Source organism: Pygocentrus nattereri, chromosome 11, assembly GCF_015220715.1.
Source record: "Pygocentrus nattereri isolate fPygNat1 chromosome 11, fPygNat1.pri, whole genome shotgun sequence".
Lineage (NCBI taxonomy): Eukaryota > Metazoa > Chordata > Actinopteri > Characiformes > Serrasalmidae > Pygocentrus > Pygocentrus nattereri.
Window position 1 is genome coordinate 43,262,170 of NC_051221.1, and position 24,962 is coordinate 43,287,131.

At 41.9% G+C, this 24,962-nt stretch overlaps 1 protein-coding gene across 3 annotated transcripts in view; it reads left to right on the forward strand.

Annotated features, from left to right (window-relative positions):
* Positions 1-9,446: 9,446 nt before the first annotated feature.
* Positions 9,447-24,962, forward strand: part of tbk1 (TANK-binding kinase 1) — a 19,547-nt gene continuing 4,031 nt past the window's right edge. The window contains exons 1-19 of one of the 3 annotated variants that reach the window (XM_017722997.1): positions 9,447-9,535; positions 10,578-10,743; positions 10,835-10,937; positions 12,309-12,449; positions 14,367-14,496; positions 15,621-15,802; positions 16,071-16,231; positions 16,489-16,599; positions 16,760-16,939; positions 17,796-17,992; positions 19,061-19,119; positions 20,138-20,229; positions 20,636-20,737; positions 20,988-21,063; positions 22,322-22,443; positions 22,758-22,834; positions 23,656-23,695; positions 23,821-23,922; positions 24,514-24,610. In XM_017722997.1, the coding sequence (XP_017578486.1) occupies positions 10,851-10,937; positions 12,309-12,449; positions 14,367-14,496; positions 15,621-15,802; positions 16,071-16,231; positions 16,489-16,599; positions 16,760-16,939; positions 17,796-17,992; positions 19,061-19,119; positions 20,138-20,229; positions 20,636-20,737; positions 20,988-21,063; positions 22,322-22,443; positions 22,758-22,834; positions 23,656-23,695; positions 23,821-23,922; positions 24,514-24,610 (1,956 nt within the window). In that variant the 5' untranslated portion in view covers positions 9,447-9,535; positions 10,578-10,743; positions 10,835-10,850. The other 2 variants (XM_017722998.1, XM_017722996.2) reach the window with 2 other exon arrangements.

Sequence of the window (24,962 nt, forward strand, 5' to 3'; positions counted from 1 at the left end):
TCAACTCCAAGTAGCAGAAATGCTAACCAATCAGCTCTCAGTAGCAGAAGTGCTAACCAATCAACTCTAAGTAGCAGAAATGCTAACCAATCAGCTCTCAGTAACAGAAATGCTAACCAATCAGCTCTAAGTAGCAGAAATGCTAACCAATCAGCTCTCAGTAGCAGAAATGCTAACCAATCAACTGTCAGTAGCAGAAATGCTAACCAATCTGCTCTCAGTAACAGTAACGCTAACCAATCAGCTATCAGTAGCAGAAGTGCTAACCAATCAGCACTCAGTAGCAGAAATGTTAACCAATCACCTTATGTAGCAGAAATGCTAACCAATCAGCTCTCAGTAACAGAAATGCTAACCAATCAGCTTTCAGTTCCAGAAATGCTAACCAATCAGCTCTCAGTAGCAGAAATGCTAATTAATCAGCTCTAAGTAGCAAAAATGCTAACCAATCAGCTCTAAGTAGCAGAAGTGCTAACCAATCAGCTCTCAGTAGCAGAAATGTTAACCAATCAGCACTCAGTAGCAGAAGTGCTAACCAATCAACTGTAAGTAGCAGAAATGCTAACCAATCAGCTCTCAGTAGCAGAAATGCTAACCAATCAACTCTAAGTAGCAGAAATGCTAACCAATCAGCTCTCAGTAGCAGAAATGCTAACCAATCAGCTATCAGTAGCAGAAATGCTAACCAATCAGCTCTCAGTAGCAGAAGTGCTAACCAATCAGCTATCAGTAGCAGAAATGCTAACGAATCAGCTCTCAGTAGCAGTAACGCTAACCAATCAGCTATCAGTAGCAGAAATGCTAACCAATCAACTCTCAGTAACAGTAACGCTAACCAATCAGCTATCAGTAGCAGAAGTGCTAACCAGTCAGCACTCAGTAGCAGAAATGTTAACCAATCACCTCATGTAGCAGAAATGCTAACCAATCAGCTCTCAGTAGCAGAAATGCTAACCAATCAGCTCTCAGTAGCAGAAATGTTAACCAATCAGGACTCAGTAGCAGAAGTGCTAACCAATCAACTCCAAGTAGCAGAAATGCTAACCAATCAGCTCTCAGTAGCAGAAGTGCTAACCAATCAACTCTAAGTAGCAGAAATGCTAACCAATCAGCTCTCAGTAACAGAAATGCTAACCAATCAGCTCTCAGTTCCAGAAATGTTAACCAATCAGCTATCAGTAGCAGAAATGCTAACCAATCAGCTCTAAGTAGCAGAAATGCTAACCAATCAGCTCTCAGTAGCAGAAATGCTAACCAATCAACTGTAAGTAGCAGAAATGCTAACCAATCAGCTCTCAGTAACAGTAACGCTAACCAATCAGCTATCAGTAGCAGAAGTGCTAACCAATCAGCACTCAGTAGCAGAAATGTTAACCAATCACCTTATGTAGCAGAAATGCTAACCAATCAGCTCTCAGTAACAGAAATGCTAACCAATCAGCTTTCAGTTCCAGAAATGCTAACCAATCAGCTCTCAGTAGCAGAAATGCTAATTAATCAGCTCTAAGTACTAGAAATGCTAACCAATCAGCTCTAAGTAGCAGAAATGCTAACCAATCAGCTCTAAGTAGCAGAAATGCTAACCAATCAGCTCTCAGTAGCAGAAATGCTAACCAATCAACTCTAAGTAGCAGAAGTGCTAACCAATCAGCTCTCAGTAGCAGAAATGCTAACCAATCAGCTCTCAGTAGCAGAAGTGCTAACCAATCAACTCTAAGTAGCAGAAATGCTAACCAATCAGCTCTCAGTAACAGAAATGCTAACCAATCAGCTCTCAGTTCCAGAAATGTTAACCAATCAGCTATCAGTAGCAGAAATGCTAACCAATCAGCTCTAAGTAGCAGAAATGCTAACCAATCAGCTCTCATTAGCAGAAATGCTAACCAATCAACTGTAAGTAGCAGAAATGCTAACCAATCAGCTCTCAGTAACAGTAACGCTAACCAATCAGCTATCAGTAGCAGAAGTGCTAACCAATCAGCACTCAGTAGCAGAAATGTTAACCAATCACCTTATGTAGCAGAAATGCTAACCAATCAGCTCTCAGTAACAGAAATGCTAACCAATCAGCTTTCAGTTCCAGAAATGCTAACCAATCAGCTCTCAGTAGCAGAAATGCTAATTAATCAGCTCTAAGTAGCAGAAATGCTAACCAATCAGCTCTCAGTAGCAGAAATGCTAACCAATCAACTCTAAGTAGCAGAAATGCTAACGAATCAGCTCTCAGTAGCAGTAACGCTAACCAATCAGCTATCAGTAGCAGAAATGCTAACCAATCAACTCTCAGTAACAGTAACGCTAACCAATCAGCTATCAGTAGCAGAAGTGCTAACCAATCAGCACTCAGTAGCAGAAATGTTAACCAATCACCTCATGTAGCAGAAATGCTAACCAATCAGCTCTCAGTAACAGAAATGCTAACCAATCAGCTTTCAGTTCCAGAAATGCTAACCAATCAGCTCTCAGTAGCAGAAATGCTAATTAATCAGCTCTAAGTAGCAGAAATGCTAACCAATCAGCTCTAAGTAGCAGAAATGCTAACCAATCAGCTCTCAGTAGCAGAAATGCTAACCAATCAGCTCTAAGTAGCAGAAATGCTAACCAATCAGCTCTCAGTAGCAGAATTGCTAACCAATCAGCTCTCAGTAGCAGAAATGCTAACCAATCAGCTCTAAGTAGCAGAAATGCTAACCAATCAGCTCTCAGTAGCAGAAATGCTAACCAATCAGCTCTAAGTAGCAGAAATGCTAACCAATCAGCTCTCAGTAGCAGAATTGCTAACCAATCAGCTATCAGTAGCAGAAATGCTAACCAATCAACTCTAAGTAGCAGAAATGCTAACCAATCAGCTCTCAGTAGCAGAAATGCTAACCAATCAGCTATCAGTAGCAGAAATGCTAACCAATCAGCTCTCAGTAGCAGAAGTGCTAACCAATCAGCTATCAGTAGCAGAAATGCTAACGAATCAGCTCTCAGTAGCAGTAACGCTAACCAATCAGCTATCAGTAGCAGAAATGCTAACCAATCAGCTCTCAGTAGCAGAAATGTTAACCAATCAGCTCTCAGTAACAGTAATGTAAACCAGTCAGAGCTCAGTATCAGTAATGTAAACCAATCAGAGCTCAGTACCAGTAATGTAAACCAGTCAGAGCTCAGTATCAGTAATGTAAACCAGTCAGAGCTCAGTATTAGTAATGTAAACCAGTCAGCGCTCAGTATCAGTAATGTAAACCAGTCAGGCTCAGTATCAGTAATGTAAACCAGTCAGCGCTCAGTATCAGTAATGTAAACCAGTCAGGCTCAGTATCAGTAATGTAAACCAGTCAGAGCTCAGTATCAGTAATGTAAACCAGTCAGGCTCAGTATCAGTAATGTAAACCAGTCAGAGCTCAGTATCAGTAATGTAAACCAGTCAGCGCTCAGTATCAGTAATGTAAACCAGTCAGAGCTCAGTATCAGTAATGTAAACCAGTCAGAGCTCAGTATCAGTAATGTAAACCAGTCAGGCTCAGTATCAGTAATGTAAACCAGTCAGGCTCAGTATCAGTAATGTAAACCAGTCAGCGCTCAGTATCAGTAATGTAAACCAGTCAGCGCTCAGTATCAGTAATGTAAACCAGTCAGGCTCAGTATCAGTAATGTAAACCAGTCAGCGCTCAGTATCAGTAATGTAAACCAGTCAGGCTCAGTATCAGTAATGTAAACCAGTCAGAGCTCAGTATCAGTAATGTAAACCAGTCAGCGCTCAGTATCAGTAATGTAAACCAGTCAGAGCTCAGTATCAGTAATGTAAACCAGTCAGAGCTCAGTATCAGTAATGTAAACCAGTCAGGCTCAGTATCAGTAATGTAAACCAGTCAGAGCTCAGTATTAGTAATGTAAACCAGTCAGAGCTCAGTATCAGTAATGTAAACCAGTCAGAGCTCAGTATCAGTAATTTAATCCAATTTGGCTGTCATCTGATTGTCTGATATAGAACAAAACACCGCTGTATAAAAGAGCCTGGAAACTTTTTACCCACTCCCACTGTTAGAGCTAGAGAAGATTATCTCCTCTGCAAATTACACAACCTGCACACTCGATGCAATTCCTTCAAAATTACTCAAAGAAGTACTGCCAGTTATTATAAACCCTCTTTTAACTATAGTAAACTCCTCCCTTAGTCTGGGCCATGTACCCAAAGCTCTTACACTAGCAGTTATCAAACCTCTGATCAAGAAACCAAATCTTGATGTTGCCGTTTTGTCTAATTACAGGCCTGTTTCTAACTTACCGTTTATATCTAAGATCTTAGAAAAAGCTGTGGCCCAACAACTTAGTTCATATCTACACAAGAACCATATATATGAAAAATTTCAATCTGGATTCAGGCCACACCACAGCACTGAGACGCTCTAGATAAGATAACTAATGATCTTCTTCTTGCCTCTGATCAAGGCTACATATCTCTCTTAGTGCTACTTGACCTCAGCGCGGCTTTTGATACAATAGACCACAATATTCTCCTAGAAAGGTTAGAAAACATGGTTGGAGTCACAGGGACGGCCCTATCATGGTTCAGATCTTACCTATCAGAACGTTATCAGTTCGTTAGGGTAAACAATTTATCTTCCACTTATTCAAAAGTGAGATATGGAGTTCCGCAGGGCTTTATATTAGGACCTTTATTATTTACACTATACATGTTACCGTTAGGCACAGTTATAAGTAACCATGGCGTAAACTTTCATTGTTATGCAGACGATACTCAACTGTACAGATCAGCCAAACCTGATGACCAATACAGGTTAAAGAAAATGGAGGACTGTGTAAAAGACGTGAAAGGCTGGATGTCACGCAACTTCCTCCTATTAAACAGTAACAAAACAGAGGTTCTCCTTCTGGGTCCAAAATTAGCAAGAAGTAAATCACCAGATTTAATCTTAAATCTCGCCGACTTTCCAGCCACACCTGGATCAGCAGCTAAAAATCTCGGCGTTATAATAGATTCAGATTTATCATTCAATCAACACACAGGCGGCATCACTAGGACAGCTTTTCTACATCTTCACAACATCGCCAAGATCAGAAATGCCCTGTCCCTGCGTGATGCAGAAACACTAGTACACGCCTTTATTACTTCCAGGCTAGACTACTGTAACGCGCTACTGTCAGGATGCACGAGCAGGAATTTAAACAAACTCCAACTAGTCCAAAACGCCGCAGCCAGGGTCCTCACTAAAACTAGAACATCTGATCATATCAGTCCAGCGCTATCATCACTTCATTGGCTACCTATTAAATTCCGTATTGATTATAAAATCCTTTTATTGACGTATAAAACCCTACATGGTCTCGCTCCTGAGTACCTGCAAGACCTTATTTCCCATTATGAGCCATCACGACCACTCAGATCCCAGAGCGCTGGCTTATTAATAGTCCCCAGAATTCCTAAGGCTGCAGCTGGGGGAAGAGCTTTTTCTTATAAAGCCCCCAAACTCTGGAATGATCTTCCAGAAACTGTTGGGGACTCAGACACAGTCTCAATCTTTAAGACTAGGCTGAAAACTCACTTGTTCAGTTTAGCTTTTGGTAGCTAATGTTCCCCCTAGATAAAGGCAGCAGATCCAGGGGTCCATGGACACAGGGAATTATAGTGAACCGAGACGCTGGTGCCGTCGTCCTGCTGCTCGCACGCGGTCACTCAGGTCTGTGGACGGTGGAGCGGAGGGACGCCAGACTGTCTCAGAGTGCTGCCGTGTCTGTGTGTCCTTCTGGTTCTCTCCTGTTAGTTAAGCTGTCATAGTCAGATCTGCCGGAGTCGTTAGCCACACTCTGGAAATGTCCACATTCCCTGTTTTACGTGCAAACAGACAGAATAAAACTAATTCCCTCTCCCTGCCTTTTTTCCGAGTAAGTGACCACCCACATGTCTGGCCGGACACTGAAGGACGACTGACTGTCGAGCCCTTCTGCTGCCCACTTCAGACCAGCTGCCCACGCCCCAGCTACCGCCACCTACCTTGGACTAGCTGCCCACCCTACACTGATGTTCTCATGGACTCCCAGCTATTCCTACTACTAATACTACTGCTATTAATATTAGTAGTATAATAACTCTGTAGGTAGTCTGACCAGAGGAGGACGGGTCCCCCCTTGTGAGCCTGGTTCCTCCCAAGGTTTCTTCCTCAGCTCTGAGGGAGGTTCTCCTTGCCACTGTTGCCCCCTGGCTTGCTCACCTGGGGGTTTTACATTCATGTTAAAACTCTGTCTTTTCTGGAATTCTGTGAAGCTGATTTGTGACAACATCCTTTTTAAAACGCGCTACAAATAAATTTGATTTGATTTGATTAATGTAAACCAGTCAGCGCTCAATATCAGTGATGTAAACCAGAGACCCAACACCTGTTTCTTGTAGGAGCTATATAGGTAGGTTTTCTTTGCTGTTTAATTGAAATACATCCTTCTACTTTTCAAAGTTAAAGGATGCTCTTGATCAAATGGTTAGAAACTGTTTTAACTTTTAGTTTTGGTTCTCTTCACCTTAGCAGAATTTTCTGTTCCACAGCAGAATTTTCGTTCTGTCAGTTATGACCAAGTCACACAGATCCTGAAATAACAAAGCATGCCCACACTATGACTCTAACACCACCATGTTTGATAAGGTGTTTTTTAGGTGTTGTTCAAAGTGTTTTTGACAAATGTGAGACAAGCCTTTGTGCTCTTTCTGGTTAGCAACCCTGCAACTTTCTCATGGATACAATTTTTGCCTCTATCTCATGGTAGCATCACATATGCTGACCCTATCTGTGGTGACTGAGGTTCCTTAGATGTTTTTGTGGGCTTCCTAGATGAGTTGTTGCTGTGTTGTTGGGGGGATTTTGGTAGATTGGCCTTTTGTATTTTTATTTTTATTCATTCTATCTATATATTTGCATAGAGTATTTATTTATGTGGACTTAATGTTGCTTTGCCTATTACTACTTGTTTTTATGTTGCACCTTCATGCCGAAGTAAATTCCTAGTCTGTGAATCCTGTTCATTGACAATGGCAATAAAACTTCTTCTGATTCTGACTTCTGGGAAAAGTCAACTGTTCGGCTTTGTTTTCAAACTGATATATTTCAATAACTTTATTTCTTCTAGATCTCTGCCAGATTTTCTTTTGATCACAGGATAGTTTGGTGCTTACTGGGATCTTTCAGTTTACTTCACATTGATGGAAAGTTTTTTTAAGTACTGTTAAGTTTCAACAGGGCTGGCAGTAATATAGACTAGTTATTTAAGTTAATGGATTACAATTATTTTCACACATTGCTACGCAACAAATGAAATAATCATTTAACATCTATCCTTTGCTTGCTCAGGCTCTCTTATTTTAAATGCTGAAATTAAGGTTTGGAAGGTCTGGAAAAAGATCATAAACACTTAAAGCTGCGCTATAAGTTTTTTGTTACAAGATCCTGTAAACCTGTAAAGCCTGAAAAGATCATTTAAAAGTCTGAGGTGTCGGATCAGATTTTGTGGAATTTTTTCTGACCACCTCGTACAGCTTAGGGTATTAATGTCACATTCAGACTCAATGTTTAGGTCTCGCACACAAAATAGATAGATAGATAGATAGATAGATAGATAGATAGATAGATAGATAGACAGACAGACAGACAGACAGATAGATAGACAGATAGACAGATAGACAGATAGATACTTTATTGATCCCGAAGGAAATTTAGGCATCCAGCAGCAACAACACAATACAGTAGGAAACATATTTGACATCTATTAAACACAGAAGAATAGAAAATATATAAGGGTATAAAAACTTTCTGTACAAGGTAATCATCAGTATACTGTTTACGACATGATTACACGTCCTTCATGCTTTGACTAAGTTATCTTTGAATACTCTGTCAATGCACTGATAATCATCAGGTTCATTTGTTTAGAGAAAGCTTCCAAAGCACAACCACTGTTACCACCATTCTTCTGTGCATTGCATGCAATTCCACATGTCCACCAGAGAGGTCTCTAAACCCCTAAAACTTACATAGTGTGGCTTTAAGTGTAACAAACATGCAAAAATAGAAGAAATCAGGAGGAGGCAAATGTATTTCATGGCACTGCACACAGTTCCTGATGCTGCAGGACCTCCTTAGGCATCTTACACAGTATTAGGCAATGCGCCAAAGGCCTTTACTTATCTATAATATGAGGAAAGCCGGAGAGTCTAGAGACAATCTAGAGAAAGTTATTGACCCTCATAAATGAGGCGGTGCTAGATAAGTGAGAAATGAAAGCTGGAGATGTGATGAACTATTCTCAGAAAAGGCTTAATGAGTACCTACATATACACAGTGACCTGTTTGACCCACAGACTGTCACTGAACAATTGGGGATGAAACGGGAGGGCTGAGGACCCCCTGCTGTGAAGACAAATCACACCTCTTCATAAAGACAGCTATACCCAGATAAAATGATTTAAAGATTTAATGATAAAAAGATAATTTTAAAAATGTGATCTTACATTCATACATTTGTGTGGTATAAGCCACCAATCATGTTGCTTAGATAGATGGAAACTGAGCTGCAAAATCCACCTGATATAACTCACTGGCTTCGTAATGTGACAAAGTCCAAAGTATTTACATATATCCGCTTTATCCGTCCACAGCAGTTTGACACGGTCCATTCACACGAAGCTGTGACGAGCGTTTTTTAACAACGCCTGCCAACACAGAGGGGTCAGTCAGAACAGCGGTTATTTACATAACACTCTTAAAGGCAAACAGTCTATTAAAGTTTTTAAATCCCACAAACAGGGAAATTTCCCCTCCGCATTTAACCCATCCGTGCAAACACCACATACACTCTAGTGAACACACACACACTAGGGGGCAGTGAGCACACTTGCCCGGAGCGGTGGGCAGCCCTATGGGGGTTAGGTGTCCTGCTCAAGGACACCTCAGTAGTCCTGTACTGTCGGCTCTGGGGATCGAACCGGCGACAGGGCCAGTTCCCTAAACTTTAACTTTGTGGGCTGGAGGTTAAGTTTAAATTTAAGTATATTTTCTCATTTATAAAAATAGGTTGGAAGTGATCACGTAAAAATAAATAATACAAAAAACGCACAACGTCACACGGAGAAAATACAATAAAATGTAGGGTATGGGCCCTTTAACCACACGGTGGCAGCCGTAAAGAGAACAACATGTTTCAGTACAACGCGTACGGCCGTAGTAACACGTGTAAGTGAGCACCACACAAGCCGCCGTGGGCTTCGCCTGGCGATTTCCGACCACTCGAGCCTTTTAAACACCGCCACCACCGCCACCCGCCTCTCCTCTTCATAGTTACACCGGTTTGTCCGGGGAACGCGCGCCGGGTGGGTTGGGATGGGGAGCGCGCAGCTTCAGCCTGGTTGGCATTCAGTCGTGCTCCTGTAATCCAGACAGTGCGGTAACCGCGGCGCTCAGAGGCGAAGGTCCCATTAAAGCGCTCCTCACACGTGACTCGGCGGCGTCACGGCGGAGCGCGGAAGAGGAGTTCGTGCTCTCGGGTGAGGAAATAAACAAAATAACGCCGTTTTCGCCCCGACGCTGCGCTTTAGCGTCCGCGGCTACACGCGCGACCAACAAGTCCTCACGGTGTTTCCCGATGAAGCGCTGAGGCGACCTAAATAAACACTTTCCGAAGAAACGACGTGACGAAACAGCGAAAAAACGGAGCCGCCGACGTAAATAGGAGAAACCCGGACGGCGGCTCGCGCGTCTTTATGCCGCTGTTTATTATAAAACGGCGTCGTTTCTCGGAAACGCGGGCGCGTCTGCAGTTCGGACCGAGCGTCTCGCTGGCGGCGAAGCGCGGTTTCGTTTCGTTTTCGGTTTTACGGGGAGTTAAACGAAAACTGCCGCTCCGCGCCGCGACGTCGTAATTCGTCCGTGTTGTTTTTGATTAACCGTGTCAGAGCGAGGCCGCGCTGGTATCGCGATACCTCAGAGGTTTTTAGTCGGATTATGTTGGTTAGGGTGGGAATTTCCCACACCCGTGACGTCACATCGAAACAGTTCCCCGCTTGGAGTTGGTTGTAATGATTTGACGCTTAAATGCGGCGCAGCAGCAATATCCGCACTCCACTAGAGACCATTACCGCTCCGCTAGAGACCATTACCGCTCCGCTAGAGACCATTACCGCTCCACTAGAGACCATTACCGCTCCGCTAGAGACCCGTTCGTTTCTGCGCACGGGCCGGTTTGCTGTCTCTGGCCGTGTCAGCGCGGCTGGGCCGCCGCCGCCGCTCGGCCGTCAGGCGCGTTAATCTGGCTTTGCTTTCAGAACTGAAGCTCCTGGCTGCGCAGACGAGGCTTGAGCGCTGCGGCTTCTCGCGGTCTAGTTACGGTCAGTGGGTGGCGCTGACATCAGAACCTCACGTTATAAAGCATTAATGTCCAGATAGGAAGGTGAGGGAGGAAAGAGGAGCTGTGTGTTTATTACAGCTATTTACATTTATTCCATACGTCCAGTTACTTCAGTACAGCTTTATAGAGTCGTGCTTTTTAAATGATACTAACTTTTACTTCTGCACCCTAAAAACACACAGGTTGAAGAGAAAAACCAGCACAGTAAGAGACGAGCAGCGCTTCCTTTAGCACCACCTCCTTTCTCTGCTGACAGATGTTGGATGTGCTGAGACGTTCCACTGCGGTTCTGTAGGGAACTCGGTGCTTGAGGAGCTTTTTTGCAACTTTTATCAAGTTGTTCTTTCGGTAGGTACGTGTGCTTTGAGTCTTTATGTCAGTGACATGATTTTAAGCTTCTCTGCCCACGTCTGGCTTTACTTTGTTATTCTTCCACAAGGACCTTCAAAGCCGTCATGCAGAGCACAGCTAACTACCTGTGGCTGATCTCAGACCTGCTGGGCCAAGGGGCCACGGCCAACGTGTACCGCGGCAGGCATAAGGTAGGCAGCGGATCACATGCCTGCATACACACACACAGGATTTGTGCTCATCTAGCCCACAGTGGTTCCTGTGGCCGAGTACAGTGTGTATATATAACTTGACAAACATGAGGAAACCACAAGCCTGCTTTCTGTAGCTCCGTCTCCGTGTGTATCTAGGTAAGAGATCATAAATACGAATAAGCTGAAGAGGCCAACGGGCGGTGCTGTGATGGTGTGGAGATGACTTTCACACACCGGACAGTGAACATGTTCTTTCTTCACTCATCCTAGACAGTCGCTACCTCATCCTAAGGCCCCCCGCTCTTCTTCTTTTGGCTTGTTTATATTGCTGAAGGTTCGGACTGGGGAAGTCCCTGGCATTTTAAATGTCTTTCGTTAAAGATGCAGCAAGGAGCGTTTTGAGTTTTTATAATTCTCTCTCTAAAAATCTCTAAAAATAAGTAAAGAGTAAAGTAGGTCAGGATGAGTTCGCAGTAAAGGGTTTTTGTTTTTAAACTGCGTGCGACATGCACAGCACTGCTAGCTGCACCCAGCTTGCTGAGAGCTGTAATCTGAAATGATCTTTGTGAACAGCGTCTGCAGAAGGCTGATCTGTCCTCATAAGCAGGCTGGTGTTTGACAGACAGTTGCATGTGGGTTACCGCAGGGTCATGTGATTCCCTCTTTGCCCCGTATATCAACAGCAGTGAAATATACTGAAGGGGGATTCCACAAAGATGTGGTGTGGCAGCTTTGCACATCCTCTTGATGCACATCTGTGTCACAGTGAGGGCAAGTAGAAAGATCCTTGTCAGCTGCCAGATGATCTAAGATGCTGGAGTATGAAGTAGTGGGTAACCCACGTGGTCGAATGCTTTGTGCTCCTTTGTTCCATAAAAAAAAAAAAAAAAAAAAAAAAAAAAAAAATCAAGGTCCATACAGAACTGTGCAAAAGGGCCCTGAGACCACCCTTCCCTGAGACCACCCTTCCCAGAGACCACCCTTCCCAGAGACCACCCTTCCCTGAGACCACCCTTTCCTGACACCCCTCCCTTATTTAACTCCAGTAAATTAGTTTTCCTGGTGGTTAATATTTTTAACTCGGAATGGAATAAGTTACAGTGCAGCTTCGTGTTGGAACGCTGCGCTTGTGTTCTGACCGCTGAAACAGTTCCTGCTCATCCTTTGTGATTTCTTGGAAAGATGTGAGTGCATTGATTTTACGCATCGCCAAGACTTTATGCAAGGCTGTGCGACTGTATCAGTGAATTAAACGCTACAGTCTTTCAACATTACCCTTCATTTTCCCAAGATCAGAGCGAGGTTCTCAGGCTCAGCATGACCGTTCCCTCTCTGTTAAACTCTGATTGTCCCTCTCTCTGCCTACAGAAAACAGGTGACCTCTATGCAGTCAAGGTGTTCAATAACCTGAGCTTCCTGCGGCCTCTGGACGTGCAAATGAGAGAGTTTGAGGTGCTGAAGAAGCTCAACCACAAGAACATTGTCAAACTCTTCGCTGTGGAGGAGGAGGTAAAGTATCTGAGCGACTCAAACAGCCAAGTGACCCTCAAGAGAGAAATGTTTCATTGTTTGGTGTTCATTTGTCACCAGGCTTGTTGGGATTATTACAGTACGTATTACAGCTTGAATGGGGTTATTGGAGTTGGCCGTGTTCGTGTTCACAGTCCCAGTAAACTCGCTGCTTCAGTGGAGGAAAACCAGGTCCTTTGTGGCCCTAATGTCAGTCATTTTAAAGCAGTAGCAAATGGACAGATAACACAGTTGTACCACAAGCACAGAGATCAGCCAAGACGTGTTTGGTGGAAGTTTTCTTTGTTTAGTTTTGCGCTGGAGCACCGAGGCTAATGACGCTAACAAGTGACTGAAGCTTATTGCTGTTGTCGGGAGAAAACCTCGTATCTCCAAAATGGTGACTTTACAGGAGAAGGAACAAACCTACTCTACTTTTAATGAAAGTCAGTAGAACCAGAATTTTTTCCAAGTCATTTTGGGCCGTTGCTTTTGGTCCATTCATCATGAAATTTATGTAAAGAACAACAGGTTCTTTCAAACTGTGTGAAAAACTGAAAAATGACAAAAATGGAGGTACGATATATACAGCACTGGTTAGCATCGTGCAAACTCTGCCGTAATTTGTATAAATTTACCTGCACTGAACACTGAATTGTTAAAGATGAATGTCAGAGTTAAAGATACTCGACCGGTAGCGTTTAAAGACGTCCACTACAATATGCTGTTTTTACTGATTTGCTTGAGGATAGTTGAGCGTCTTTGCTGTCCTGCTTTTCTTCCCATCTGCCAGGCAAATATTGTCTCTACAGCATATAAAGTTTCATAAGAGTCCAACTTTAACCTTTTCTAGTTAGTTTTCATGACCTGGAAGGGAGTTTGATGCAGTTGTTGGGGGAGGTCGTGGACTGGAGGTCAGGGAACTGGCCCTGTGACCGGAAGGTCGTCGGTTCGATCCCCAGCACCGACAGTCCGTGACTGAAGTGCCTTGAGCAAGACACCTAACCCCCAACTGCTCCCTGGGCGCCGTCGATTGGGCTGCCCACCGCTCCGGGCGAGTGTGCTCACTGCCCCCTAGTGTGTGTGTGTGTGTGTTCACTAGTGTGTATGTGGGTGTTTCACTGCACGGACAGGTTAAATGCAGAGGTCTAATTCCACAGTGACCAATGGTTGTAAATTCTAATTCTTCTTCTTCTAATTGTTTAGTATTAAATAAATCTCTATTCATCCAGAGCGTTACTTTACCTCTGTTTGATTTATTATGCACAACCAGCTGGAAGGAGATGAGGCTGCTGTAATGTAGTGTAGGGTCTGTGCTGATGTTCTGTTTTGTGTGTTCTACATGTTTTCCAGGTTATTTTTAGTAGTAATAAAAGGACTAAATTGGCTAATTTACCTTTAAGTAATCTTAATTAGAGCTGCTCATGTGGTGTCTGACACTGTATGACGTGCAGTGCCTTTATCTATAAAAATGGACAAAGGTATGGATGAAATGCAGGCTTCAGATTGGCTGCTCGATACCTTTATCCAGGTTTTAGGTAACAGCGTTCCACACTGGAGTCTGTGAATGCACCATGATTAGGTTTCTACTGTAAAAGCAGCAAAAAATGAACAAAAGAATCGTCAAGTCATGATCTTAACAGGCCTCTCTGTCGCTTCCTTGAACATTTGTTATGAAAGCAATGCCTGCTATGTGAGCAGCAGCAGATGCACTCCTGATTCCCGTACGAGAGATTGTTCACCATTGTGGAACCTGTTTTCCATATTCACGTATGAATGATATGAAGTACGACCAGATCTAAAAAATGATCTGACATGATCGTTTGTGAAGAGCAAGTAAACAATGGACAGGCCTGTAGGTCCTGCTCACATGAAGAAACACAGTAAATGTTAACGTCTTGTCGTTCTCTCTGGCAGTCAAACTCACGCCACAAGGTGCTGGTTATGGAATACTGTCCGTATGGCAGTCTCTACACAGTTCTGGAGGAGCCGTCTAACGCTTACGGACTGCCTGAAGATGAGTTCCTCATTGTCCTGCAGGATGTTGGTAACTGTCACCCTGACTCTGCACGTTTCTGTGTCTAGTCTACAGAGAATTTAAAGGGTCCTTATCCCACATTATTTTCACATTTTCTTTTCTTTTTCCCTAATTCACTTTTACGTGACTATTGTCTAGACTCTTTATCCCTTAGAATTAGACAAGCTGACATATGTAAATGACCTCTATTCTGATTGGCTGTTGTATATTGGGCCTCATTTAAAAAGTAGTTTAGGCTGAAATGCTCTCAATAGCATGGCTGAGCCTAAACTGCAGTAAGTACATTTTTTTTTTTTTGTTTTTTTGTGACATCACAAAAAGGTCATTTTGGTTTTAGTTTCCAAATATGGACTGTACAAGCTTTTTTTTTTTTTTTTTTTTTTTGGTATAGTAAGAAAAATTCAGTTTTCCATGATATGGGCCCTTTAAGTGAAAATACAGTAAAACAGGAATTCAGAACAGTAGAGGGGAACAAAAATGAAAAACTGTATTGTTCACAGAACAGGAACAAAACCCCCTTCACCTTCAAGACCGATTACTTCATTACATTATTAAAAGGTGATGAACTAGACTAACTTATTTCATTCCAGTTAAACTTTTATTTAATAAATGCAACGGTCACTGTTTTGGTGTTATTGTGAATTTAACAGGCCTAAAACACAGTAAGCCGTATTAGATGAACTATTAGATGAACTATTAGATGAACTTGTATTTTGTCTTTGCCAGCTGGATAGGGTGTGTACAACACTGGCACAGGTACAAAAAATTGCAAACCAAAATGAAAAATGCTGAATTTCTAATTCCTGATGGGGTTGAGTGATATGGGAAAATATCATGATGCTCGATTTAGTTTTTCTGAGGTTTTATAAGTTTAAACACACAAAAAGCCCCATTAGTGCCACGTAAAATGAATATTAAATATTAATATACACCAGAAAACAGATTGTTATTCATCATTTCCTGGGAGGAACACAGGTACGCAGTTTTACATGAAGACCACTGTTGTACCTTCACATTTTTTGTAGCTTGATTAACAAAAATGTACCTGTACAGTCATTTTTTCTGACACCGTGGGACTGTGAGCACTTTAAATGGTTCCTCTGCCTCTGATCTCAGTGCTGTCTTGTTCACAGTGGCCGGGATGAACCACCTGCGGGAGTACGGAATAGTGCATAGAGACATTAAGCCAGGGAACATCATGCGAGTGATAGGTGAAGATGGATGCTCGGTCTACAAGCTGACAGATTTTGGGGCAGCGCGGGAGTTGGAGGATGATGAACAGTTTGTGTCGCTATATGGGACAGAGGAGTACTTGGTAAGATGGGGCAGAATGATGGAATAAAACGCGATTCTGCAGTAATGCTGCAGTTCTGGCAGCTGTAGGTAAATTATTGTTGGACTGAATTGTCCAAACGTCACTGCCATTACAGAGTTTAATACAGGAAAGATCCATGAGATAAGCCACTGACTAGTGTCATAAGTCTGTCAAAGTATCTAGTGAGCCACTGATAAACTCTTCATTCATTCATTATTCCTTATAATATTTATATTTATGTTGAAAGACCATTATCTGTTTGTAACAGCACCCAGACATGTATGAGCGTGCGGTGTTGAGGAAAGACCACCAGAAAAAGTACGGAGCTACAGTAGACCTCTGGAGCATTGGCGTCACATTCTACCATGCTGCCACTGGCAGTCTGCCCTTCAGACCCTTTGAAGGACCACGCAGGAACAAGGAAGTCATGTAAGGCCTCTGCATGTGATTTGAGTGCCTCAGTTATGTAAAGAGCTCTTAAGAGCCACCCTGATGAGGTGAAGGACATTTGCTTAGAATTTGCAAATCTTAGTTTGTTTTTAAAAGAGAGTTTCATAAATAACCACCATTAAATTTCAGTCGCTCTACTTTAGAGCAAGACATTTTGCTTTGGGAGCAGCTATAGAAGAATAAATTCCAGTTTTCCAGATTTCACTCGAAAAAGTTTTTATTTTGGTTTCTCTCAGGTATAAGATCATTACAGAGAAGCCATCAGGGGCCATCTCAGGACACCAGAAGTTTGAGAATGGCAAGATTGAGTGGTGCACAGAGATGCCAGTGTCCTGCAGCCTCTCTAGGTATGAGCGCTGTCCCGCTGTCTGTTCCCTGTAGTTTGGCTTGATTTCACTGTTTTTAATGCCAGTTAACAAGGAAAGAAGTCAAAGTTCAGTTCAGTTAGTCTAAGATGCTCTAGATCAGAGAAAATGCCAGTCAGTATTTACTCTTGAACTGTTTCAGAGGCCTACAGAGTCTGCTAACGCCTGTGCTTGCAAACATATTGGAGGCCGACCAGGAGAAATGCTGGGGCTTCGACCAGTTCTTTGCTGAGACCAGCGACATTCTGCACCGCACCGTGGTGTATGTCTTCAGTCTGCAGCAAGCCACGTTACACCATGTCTACATCCACACATACAACACGTGAGTGCACGGCTGAAAAGAACCATTTCACAGACTTTAGTCCAAACAGCCAATGCGTGTTCTGGCCAGAGCCCAAAGTTTGCTTTTTTAGTTCAGCTAACAAGTAATGGACATTTTTAGCGCTGTGTGTTATCAAGTAACATCAAATAGACCTGCTTATGTGATTTATGACAGTTCAAGGAGAAAACTGTGCATTTGAATTGTGTCCAAACTGTTCCTCTAATGACTACAGCGCCTATGTGCACTACGTGTGCAAAACTCTGTAGACACTTGCTCATCTGCTCAGATGTTTCTTCTGAAATCAAGGGTAATATTAGGGAGTTTGTCTCCTCTATGTTGCAGTTACAGCCAGTACTCTTCTGAGAGCATTTTACACTGGATATTGGCATATTTGCTGTTATGTTTTGATTGTATTCAGTCACGAAAGCATTAATCAGGTCAGGTACTGGTCATAATTATTTCTGTAAGACAAGCTTCACTCCAGAGAACGCAGTTCCACTGCTCCACATTGGGCAGGATGACTCATGAGCCTCTGTTCCAGAGCGCACCTTTGTTGTACACCTTGAAGGAGCTTAAATCACTTATTAGAAGGGCTGTCTTGGTACCTTTGGACATGATTCATGCACTGCAATGCAGTGCACCACAGTTTAGAGGAACGTGAGCTGAGGAATAATGACATGCTTGTTATGGGATGGAAAGGAAATGAACCAAGAGTTATTTATCAATTAGCTATTAATTTTTTATGACCTGTAACAGAATTATAACCAAGCTTTTTAGACAGAGGCAACGTTAGGTTGGACCTGAGTTTAAGGAATGCCTCACATTTTGACCCAGATCATGATCCCTCTCTTTCCAGAGCTACACTCTTTCAGGAGTTGCTCTTCAGACGAACCAACATCTGTCCTCCCAGCCAGGAGCTGCTGTATGAGGGCAGGCGTCTAATCTTGGAACCCAACAGGCAGGCACAATCATTCCCCCGAACCACCCGGGACAACCCCATCATGCTTATTAGCAGAGAACTCGTCGCCACTGTTGGCCTCATCTTTGAAGACCGTGAGACCCTTTTCTCTCTCATCTTATCAAGCACATTGTCTAGAACAAGGAGGGCCAGCACAGATTGATGATCTTCCTGCTTAAAAGAGCTCGAATCAACGTAGCAGTTAAGTGGCAGGTGTAGTTGGTGTGTGAAGAGCAGGAAAAATCACCAAACTGCTGGACACAAGACCTCCAGGGCCTCAAAAATAATATTCCTAATTTATTTCAACTGTGACGATTATAATCTTGAGGCTTGAACTTAACAGAAATCGCTGTAGCTTCTTGTTGTTGCCAGTGTACTTATAGAAACTGACATCTAAAATGATTTATGTATATATATGTAACTATGAAAAGATTCCAAACTTTAGAACAGTAGTGAACGTTCATAAAACAAACCCCATAGCATCCATAACTGTCCATGCCTTCTTTATACAGACGGCGGGATCTCTCCGGCTGGTCCCGACTGTTCACATGAAAGAAGTGCGCTGTGGTTTTAGCTGCTAAAGGATTATTTTATAGTTATTGTCATTAATCTGTGTTTTTTTTCTCATAATAATCCTGATTTATTAATCATTAATAATATTGACTTATTACAGCGTTGCTGCTAAAACAAAAACTCCTTTCTACAAAACGTTTTCAGGAGTAAACGTTGTAAATGTAAAAATATTTTTTATTATTGGCCATTTCTCGTAGTCTGTTCATTCAAAAATGAGTGAAGATGAGTGAAGATTAACTTTAGAAGTTTTCAAGTATTATAATTTTGAAATTCAAGTAAACAATGACAAGTGGAGAGACAAGATTTATGCATGACTGTGTTAAAACATGTTAATTTATTAAAAACATTTTGAAAAGCTAGATGCACGTCTCTGTCTATAAGGTGTACCTTAAACCATTGACGTTTTCTGGCCGTTAAGCGCTTCAGTGGCTGCGCTGAGTCATGATAGCGCCATCTAGATAGATTTACTCACCTAATCTTGAGCACAAACAGCCTACGTTATTCCTGACACTGTAAATGGAAGTAAATGTGCTTGAGCCTAATATATAAAAATCGCTGTAGTAATATTTTTATGAATTGTGTGTCTGCAGCGAGCCCTCCCAAAGTACAGCCGCGCTACGACCTGGACCTGGACGCCAGCTATGCTAAAGTAAGGAAAGCTGAGAGGAGAATAATAAGCTCGATTATTCTATAGAATTTCTACAGTAGAGGGTGTGACAGTGCTGTCTAACCCAGATCATCACAGATGGTCATTTGTCCTTCTTATGCACCCTTAATGAATAGGTCAGATTTTTATTTTCCCTTTGAGGCGACTTGTGTTTTCAGAGGTTTCAGTGTATTGTCAGACCTGGGCGCGTTTCATGAGTCACTGGCCCTGCGTGAAACAGGCAAGGGGCTCTCAGCACTTTAATTAAAGCCCAAACAGAAGCTGCGATTGGGTGACGCAGAAGCTCTGTAGTGCGTCTTGGCTTTCATGAGTCCGTCAGTTATGCAAGCTCATTTAAGCGAATCAAACTGGAGTGAAGTGTGGATATCATAATAGCTTATGAATTTTCATGAGGGCACTTAAAGGGCCCACCAGCCGTTCTTGCTCCCTCGTTTTTATTATAGTAATGATTTGATTAAGGCCTTTAATGGCTAGTAATGTTTTTGCATGTCTCATAGGTTCATTTAAAGATTTTAAAGTCTGCGTTTTTAATAAATATACATTTTTGATTATAAATGTATCTTTTCATATATTTTAAGGTCCCCACAAAAAGTACAGCAAATACCGTAATGGTTTGGATTAGCTGAAAGATGACCGCAGATGTATTTGAGGAAATAGAAAAGATGCTTCACGTAAAAGAAAAGCCTGAACACAATTTCTATGTCTTTCTTTATTTCTAACCACAGAAAACAATAACCAGTAATGCAAAAGGAAAAAAACAATATTAATCCTATTTATGTATTTATTTTAATATATTATGTATGCTAATTTGTTTTCCAGTCACGTCCTGTCGTCTTATAAATAAGAAGGCCATTTAAATTTAATGCGGTGCTTATTCTAATGTTTTTAGTAGTGCTGTAGGTTCAGTGCCGTGTTTTTTGATTACATATATGAAATATTTCTAGCTACTAATACATGCAGACAAGTAATGTACCCACCTCATTTTGACGATTTTCTTCAGACGTTTGCAGGTGATGTGGGCCACCTGTGGAAAACCTCAGAGTCGTTACTGGTCTATCAGGAGCTGGTGAGGAAAGGAGTAAGGGGTCTCATGTGAGTCCACAGGGTTTTGACAGATAATTACTATATTACTCAAATATCACTGTTTTTAAATCTTAAACTTCCTATGATGAGTGTTTTGAAGTGATTTCGCATGCAAAGTATTAAGTATTTTTTATTTGACAGTTCAGTCAGTGAACAAACGAGACAGTGCCGTGATGTCTATTGTTTTGAGTCTGTATTCCAGCACATCTGATTTAAATTGACCTCCGTCAAAAACCCCAATCATTTCATTCACAACTTAATGTGCTGGAATACCAAACCAGACAACAAATGGTCAAAGCACTGTGTCCCTGGGACTGCATCCCTATGTGTTGCGAGCTGGGTTGAAGCAAAAATCGGGTTTAGGACGTAAGCATGAATGGAAAACGCTTCATCAGCAGTGTAACTGTTTCCACAGAGAGCTGATGAAAGAGGACTTCAATGAGACGGCGCATAAGAAAGCAGAGGTTTTCCACATGTGTAACCACTGCAACAAGACGCTGGAGAAGACTGAGAAGTTGTAAGAGCCTCAGACCTCTCATGGTTTGATTCACATATGCATACAGAGTACTGCATCATGGGAAAACATTCAGAGGTTGTTTTGGCATCATTGACTTATTGTTCCCAGTAAATAAGAGGATGAGACAATACTGGTTGATGTGTGCATTTTGAGGATGTATGAATGTTTTGAATAACAGTATTTATTAATAATTAACCACTGTATTTACTTTATGTCCCTTGTCCTTTTTGTTTTATGTCTTTTTTTTTAGGTGTGAGGTGTTGCAGGGAAACAACTTATCAGCAGAATATGATGAAATGTCAGACTTGCACAAGAAAGTCCTTAGAGTAAGTGTATTATTCTGAACATCTGTCATGTGTCTGTTTCAGGTTTGTTTGTTCTTTGCACATCATGTCAGGACATTTATGCATTGAAATGCTTGTGGTGAGGCTCAGATAATCACTCTACAGACAGTAAATAAGTAAAGTAAAATATATATATATTTAAAAAAATGAAATATTAAATATACACAAAATCTAGAGAAAATATACCCAAAATATAGAGACAGCGTACATTTTAAAGTGACTTGAGTGACTGTGTTATTGTTCTTTAAAGGGGCTTAGTGTTAAGGTGTTATTGTCCATAGCAGAGCTGATGTGATAACACTGACAGAGTGACGGAGTGAAGTGGTAACTGGGGACCCACAGCTTCTCAGCTGGTTCAGAAGCCTGACAGCCTGTGGGTAGAACCTGTTCATTAGCCGGGTTGTTCCAGCCCGAATGCTGCGGAATCTCCGGCCTGATGGCAGGATGGTGAACAGGCCGAGTGCTGGCTGACCGCTGTCTGACCGGATCTCTTTGATCTTCCTGAGGCAGCGGGACGGGTAGACGTCCTGTAGGGCTGGTAGTTTGTTGCCTATGATGGCTTCTGCCGTCCTCACCGCTCCTCTAAGGGCCTTGCGGTCGCAGGCGTTGCAGACAGTGATGCAGCCTGTGAGGAAGCTCTCTATGGTGCACCTGTAGAAGTTGGTGAGGATCTGCAGAGGCAGACCAAACTACTTCCTGAGCCTACGCAAAATTCTGTCCACTCAAAATTGCATAAGGCAGCTTAAAATGTCTCTGTGGCTCTGTTCATTAACACCTGCTATTAACACCATCTTGAGTGATCTGATCAAGACATTGCTGTTTACACGAGGCGGTTCTGTGTATCTCAAATGCGTCTCCAGTGACCATTTATGATTGGATATCTTGTAGAAGGACACATTTACTGTATCTCTCACATGCATTTGTTGCACAAAGATAACTCAAGTACTTGTTTGTACACACATACAAGCTGTAACAGATTAAACAAACAGGAGAGGAGGCGAAGAAAGCAGCTAACCTACTCAGAAAGAAACCACAGTTTTAGGTTCTCTGGGGCTTTAGATTTCCCCACATATGGCCAGCTTACATCCAGCTATTGATTCCTCCATACATGCAAATGAACTGACCCAAAACAACTGAGTCAGGTGAAGACAGTGTTTCTAGTTAACTAGAAGAAAAGCGTGGGTTTACTTTTCATGAATTAAGATATTCACATTCTCAAACTTGTGTTCTCTCTGTCCAGCTGTCTGGGTCTCTGGGTTCCATGGATCAGACTATGCAAGACATCAAAAGTAAGTTCCTCCCTGGAGGAACACTGACAGAGACCTGGACACAGCAAGTGGGCACACACCCTGAAAACAGACAGTGAGTGTTGTGTTAGTATTCTTGTGTGAGCATATGCCAGAGTGCAGAAGCGCTGGATGCTAAGGTCACTACTGCTCAAAGTATGATCAAGCTTTATAAGAATAGATGCAACACTCTAAGAACATCCCAGGTAATAAAAAGAAATCCCAGGACAAATTTAGTTGCTGTGTAATGATGTGGCTTCTCTGTCAGGAAATTACAGGAAATTGCGATGTCGATTCTTCATTGATGAGTTTAATCTATGACTGAGGCAAAGTGTCCAGGGAACCAGGCCAGTATCTAACAGTGACCACTTCCTCATTTGTTTTCCTCAGCGTGGAGAAAATAAAGGTTCTCCTTGATGCCATTACAGCCATTTATCAGCAGTTCAAGAAAGATAAAGCTGAAAGACGTGAGTACGGCAAAGTGGGTCTATTCCAAGCTTTATAATTAGGCAGCAGGTCAGAAGCTGATCTGATACGAAGGGTCAATATTATGGAAAGCCATGTGTTTTTAAACAGAACTGCTAATATAGTAAATAGATAAATAGACTTGGTTAAGGTTTCAAATCGTACCATTACAGACCGTATACTGTAGGGTTGGTTACTAAGATGTACTTTAAAAATGTAAATGAATTGAAATTCAGCTCATTTACATACAGTCATATGCAAAAGTTTGAATCAATTTTAATGCACGATTACTGTTTATTTGCTGAGTTGAACAAATCAGGGGAAGAAAAATAAACATAGTGTGGCCTGTGCAAAAGCACATTTTATGTTTTATTTTTTCCACCATGTTAAATGATGTTGTACACTAAAATTAGCAGAAAAATAACATGTTTAAATTTGTTCCCTGTAGAGGAGGCCTTAATTTATTATTTACTTATTAAAAAAATCTATAAAACATCATTTAAGTGAGGGTGTTCAACCTTCAGCCCTGCCTGTTCACACTGAAAATGAACAAGTGCTTTATGAAGCTTTTTTTATAGGACAGCCAATCAGAGCAGAGATTATTTACATATAAAACGCATGGCTCTTTAAGGAATGGTAACAGCCTGTTTAATTCTGAGGGGTAAAAATGGGTTAAAATGTTAAGTTAATTATGACTTTTTTTTTTTCATACACAAGCATAAGAGGACATCATGGAAATACATTTGAAGAAAAATGTAGGATTTGGGCCCATTTAAATCAGGACAGTCACATTTCTGAAATGTTGTGGTTTCTCTCTTTCCAGGTCTGCCTTACAATGAAGAACAAATCCACAAATTTGACAAGTGAGCTCCGCATTAGATGTTAATATAAAGGGCTGCAAGTGACTTCTTTTGAACGTGACTTTGGCAATTTCACTGTGTTAATTAACATTGTTACCACTGTGTTATGGTAACGTTTGTCCATTCAGGCAGAAGCTGGTTTATCATGCCACCAAAGCACGTGCCCTGTTCACAGATGAGTGTGCAATGACGTACCGTCTCTTCATCTCCAAGAGCGAGGACTGGATGAGGTACTGAATTTATCGAGCTCAAATCATCAGCAACTCGTCATCCCTAGTGAGCTAATTAGTGACAGGACTGATTGGGAATCAGAAAGTCAGTAAATTATTAAACGCTGTGATGAAAGTGGAGCCACAGGAGGGATACGGGAGTAGAAGAGCCAGCGGGAGGAGAGAGTTTGTGTGTGTGAGAGTTAGAGGACACTCCTGCATTCGAGACTCCTCCATATAATCTCCCTCTGCCTCTGTTGCTGAGTGTGTCTGGCCTGTTGTCATGGAAACTGGACCAGAGATGTTCTGGGGGCGATTATGCTGAAGGAGCCAATCAGCCAGAGATACTGGCAGCGAGGGCAGGCCTGTTTCCTGTACCACAAAACAGTGTGTCTGTCTCTATAGACATGAATGATTTAGATGACAAAACACAATCGCTTTCATGTTGAGTAAAATTTTACATGAACTTCTGAATTAATTTGGCATTTTTGTACACACTAGTACATTGTTGTCAATAAGCTGTTCAGAAGATTAAGGTCATTGAATGGTAGTTCTCTTCGTGCTGTAGTACACACGGGAAATGTGGCTTTAATGAGTGTGCTGTCATCACAGGAAGGTGCATCATGTTAGAAAACAGCTGCAGTCACTGTCTGGCCAGTTCGTCAGCATGGAACAGGAAGTGACTATGATCATTCAGCGTGTGTATAAGGTAATAACACAAAGTGCTCTCTGCTGGGCTCAGGGGGGAGATAAGGAGATGGCTGGTCATGGATATTGTGGCAGTTGAATTCTGCGTAGTTCAGTGATTTGAGCTAAAATAGCCTTTTTCTTTACTATCCAAAACCACCGGTGAGCATTGTGTCTTCCAACTTTATGAATATACATTATATTTTTGATAATGTGTGTTCATGTATATGTATATCATGATAAAATAGTGGTAAATCTGAAAAAAAGAGTTTTTTGTCGGGGGGGGAGGTATTTGCCATAGAATTCCCTGCATTTACCTCTCCATCATGAATGTATTTAAAAGTATGTTTTAGGCTAAACTTAGTCCCAAAACT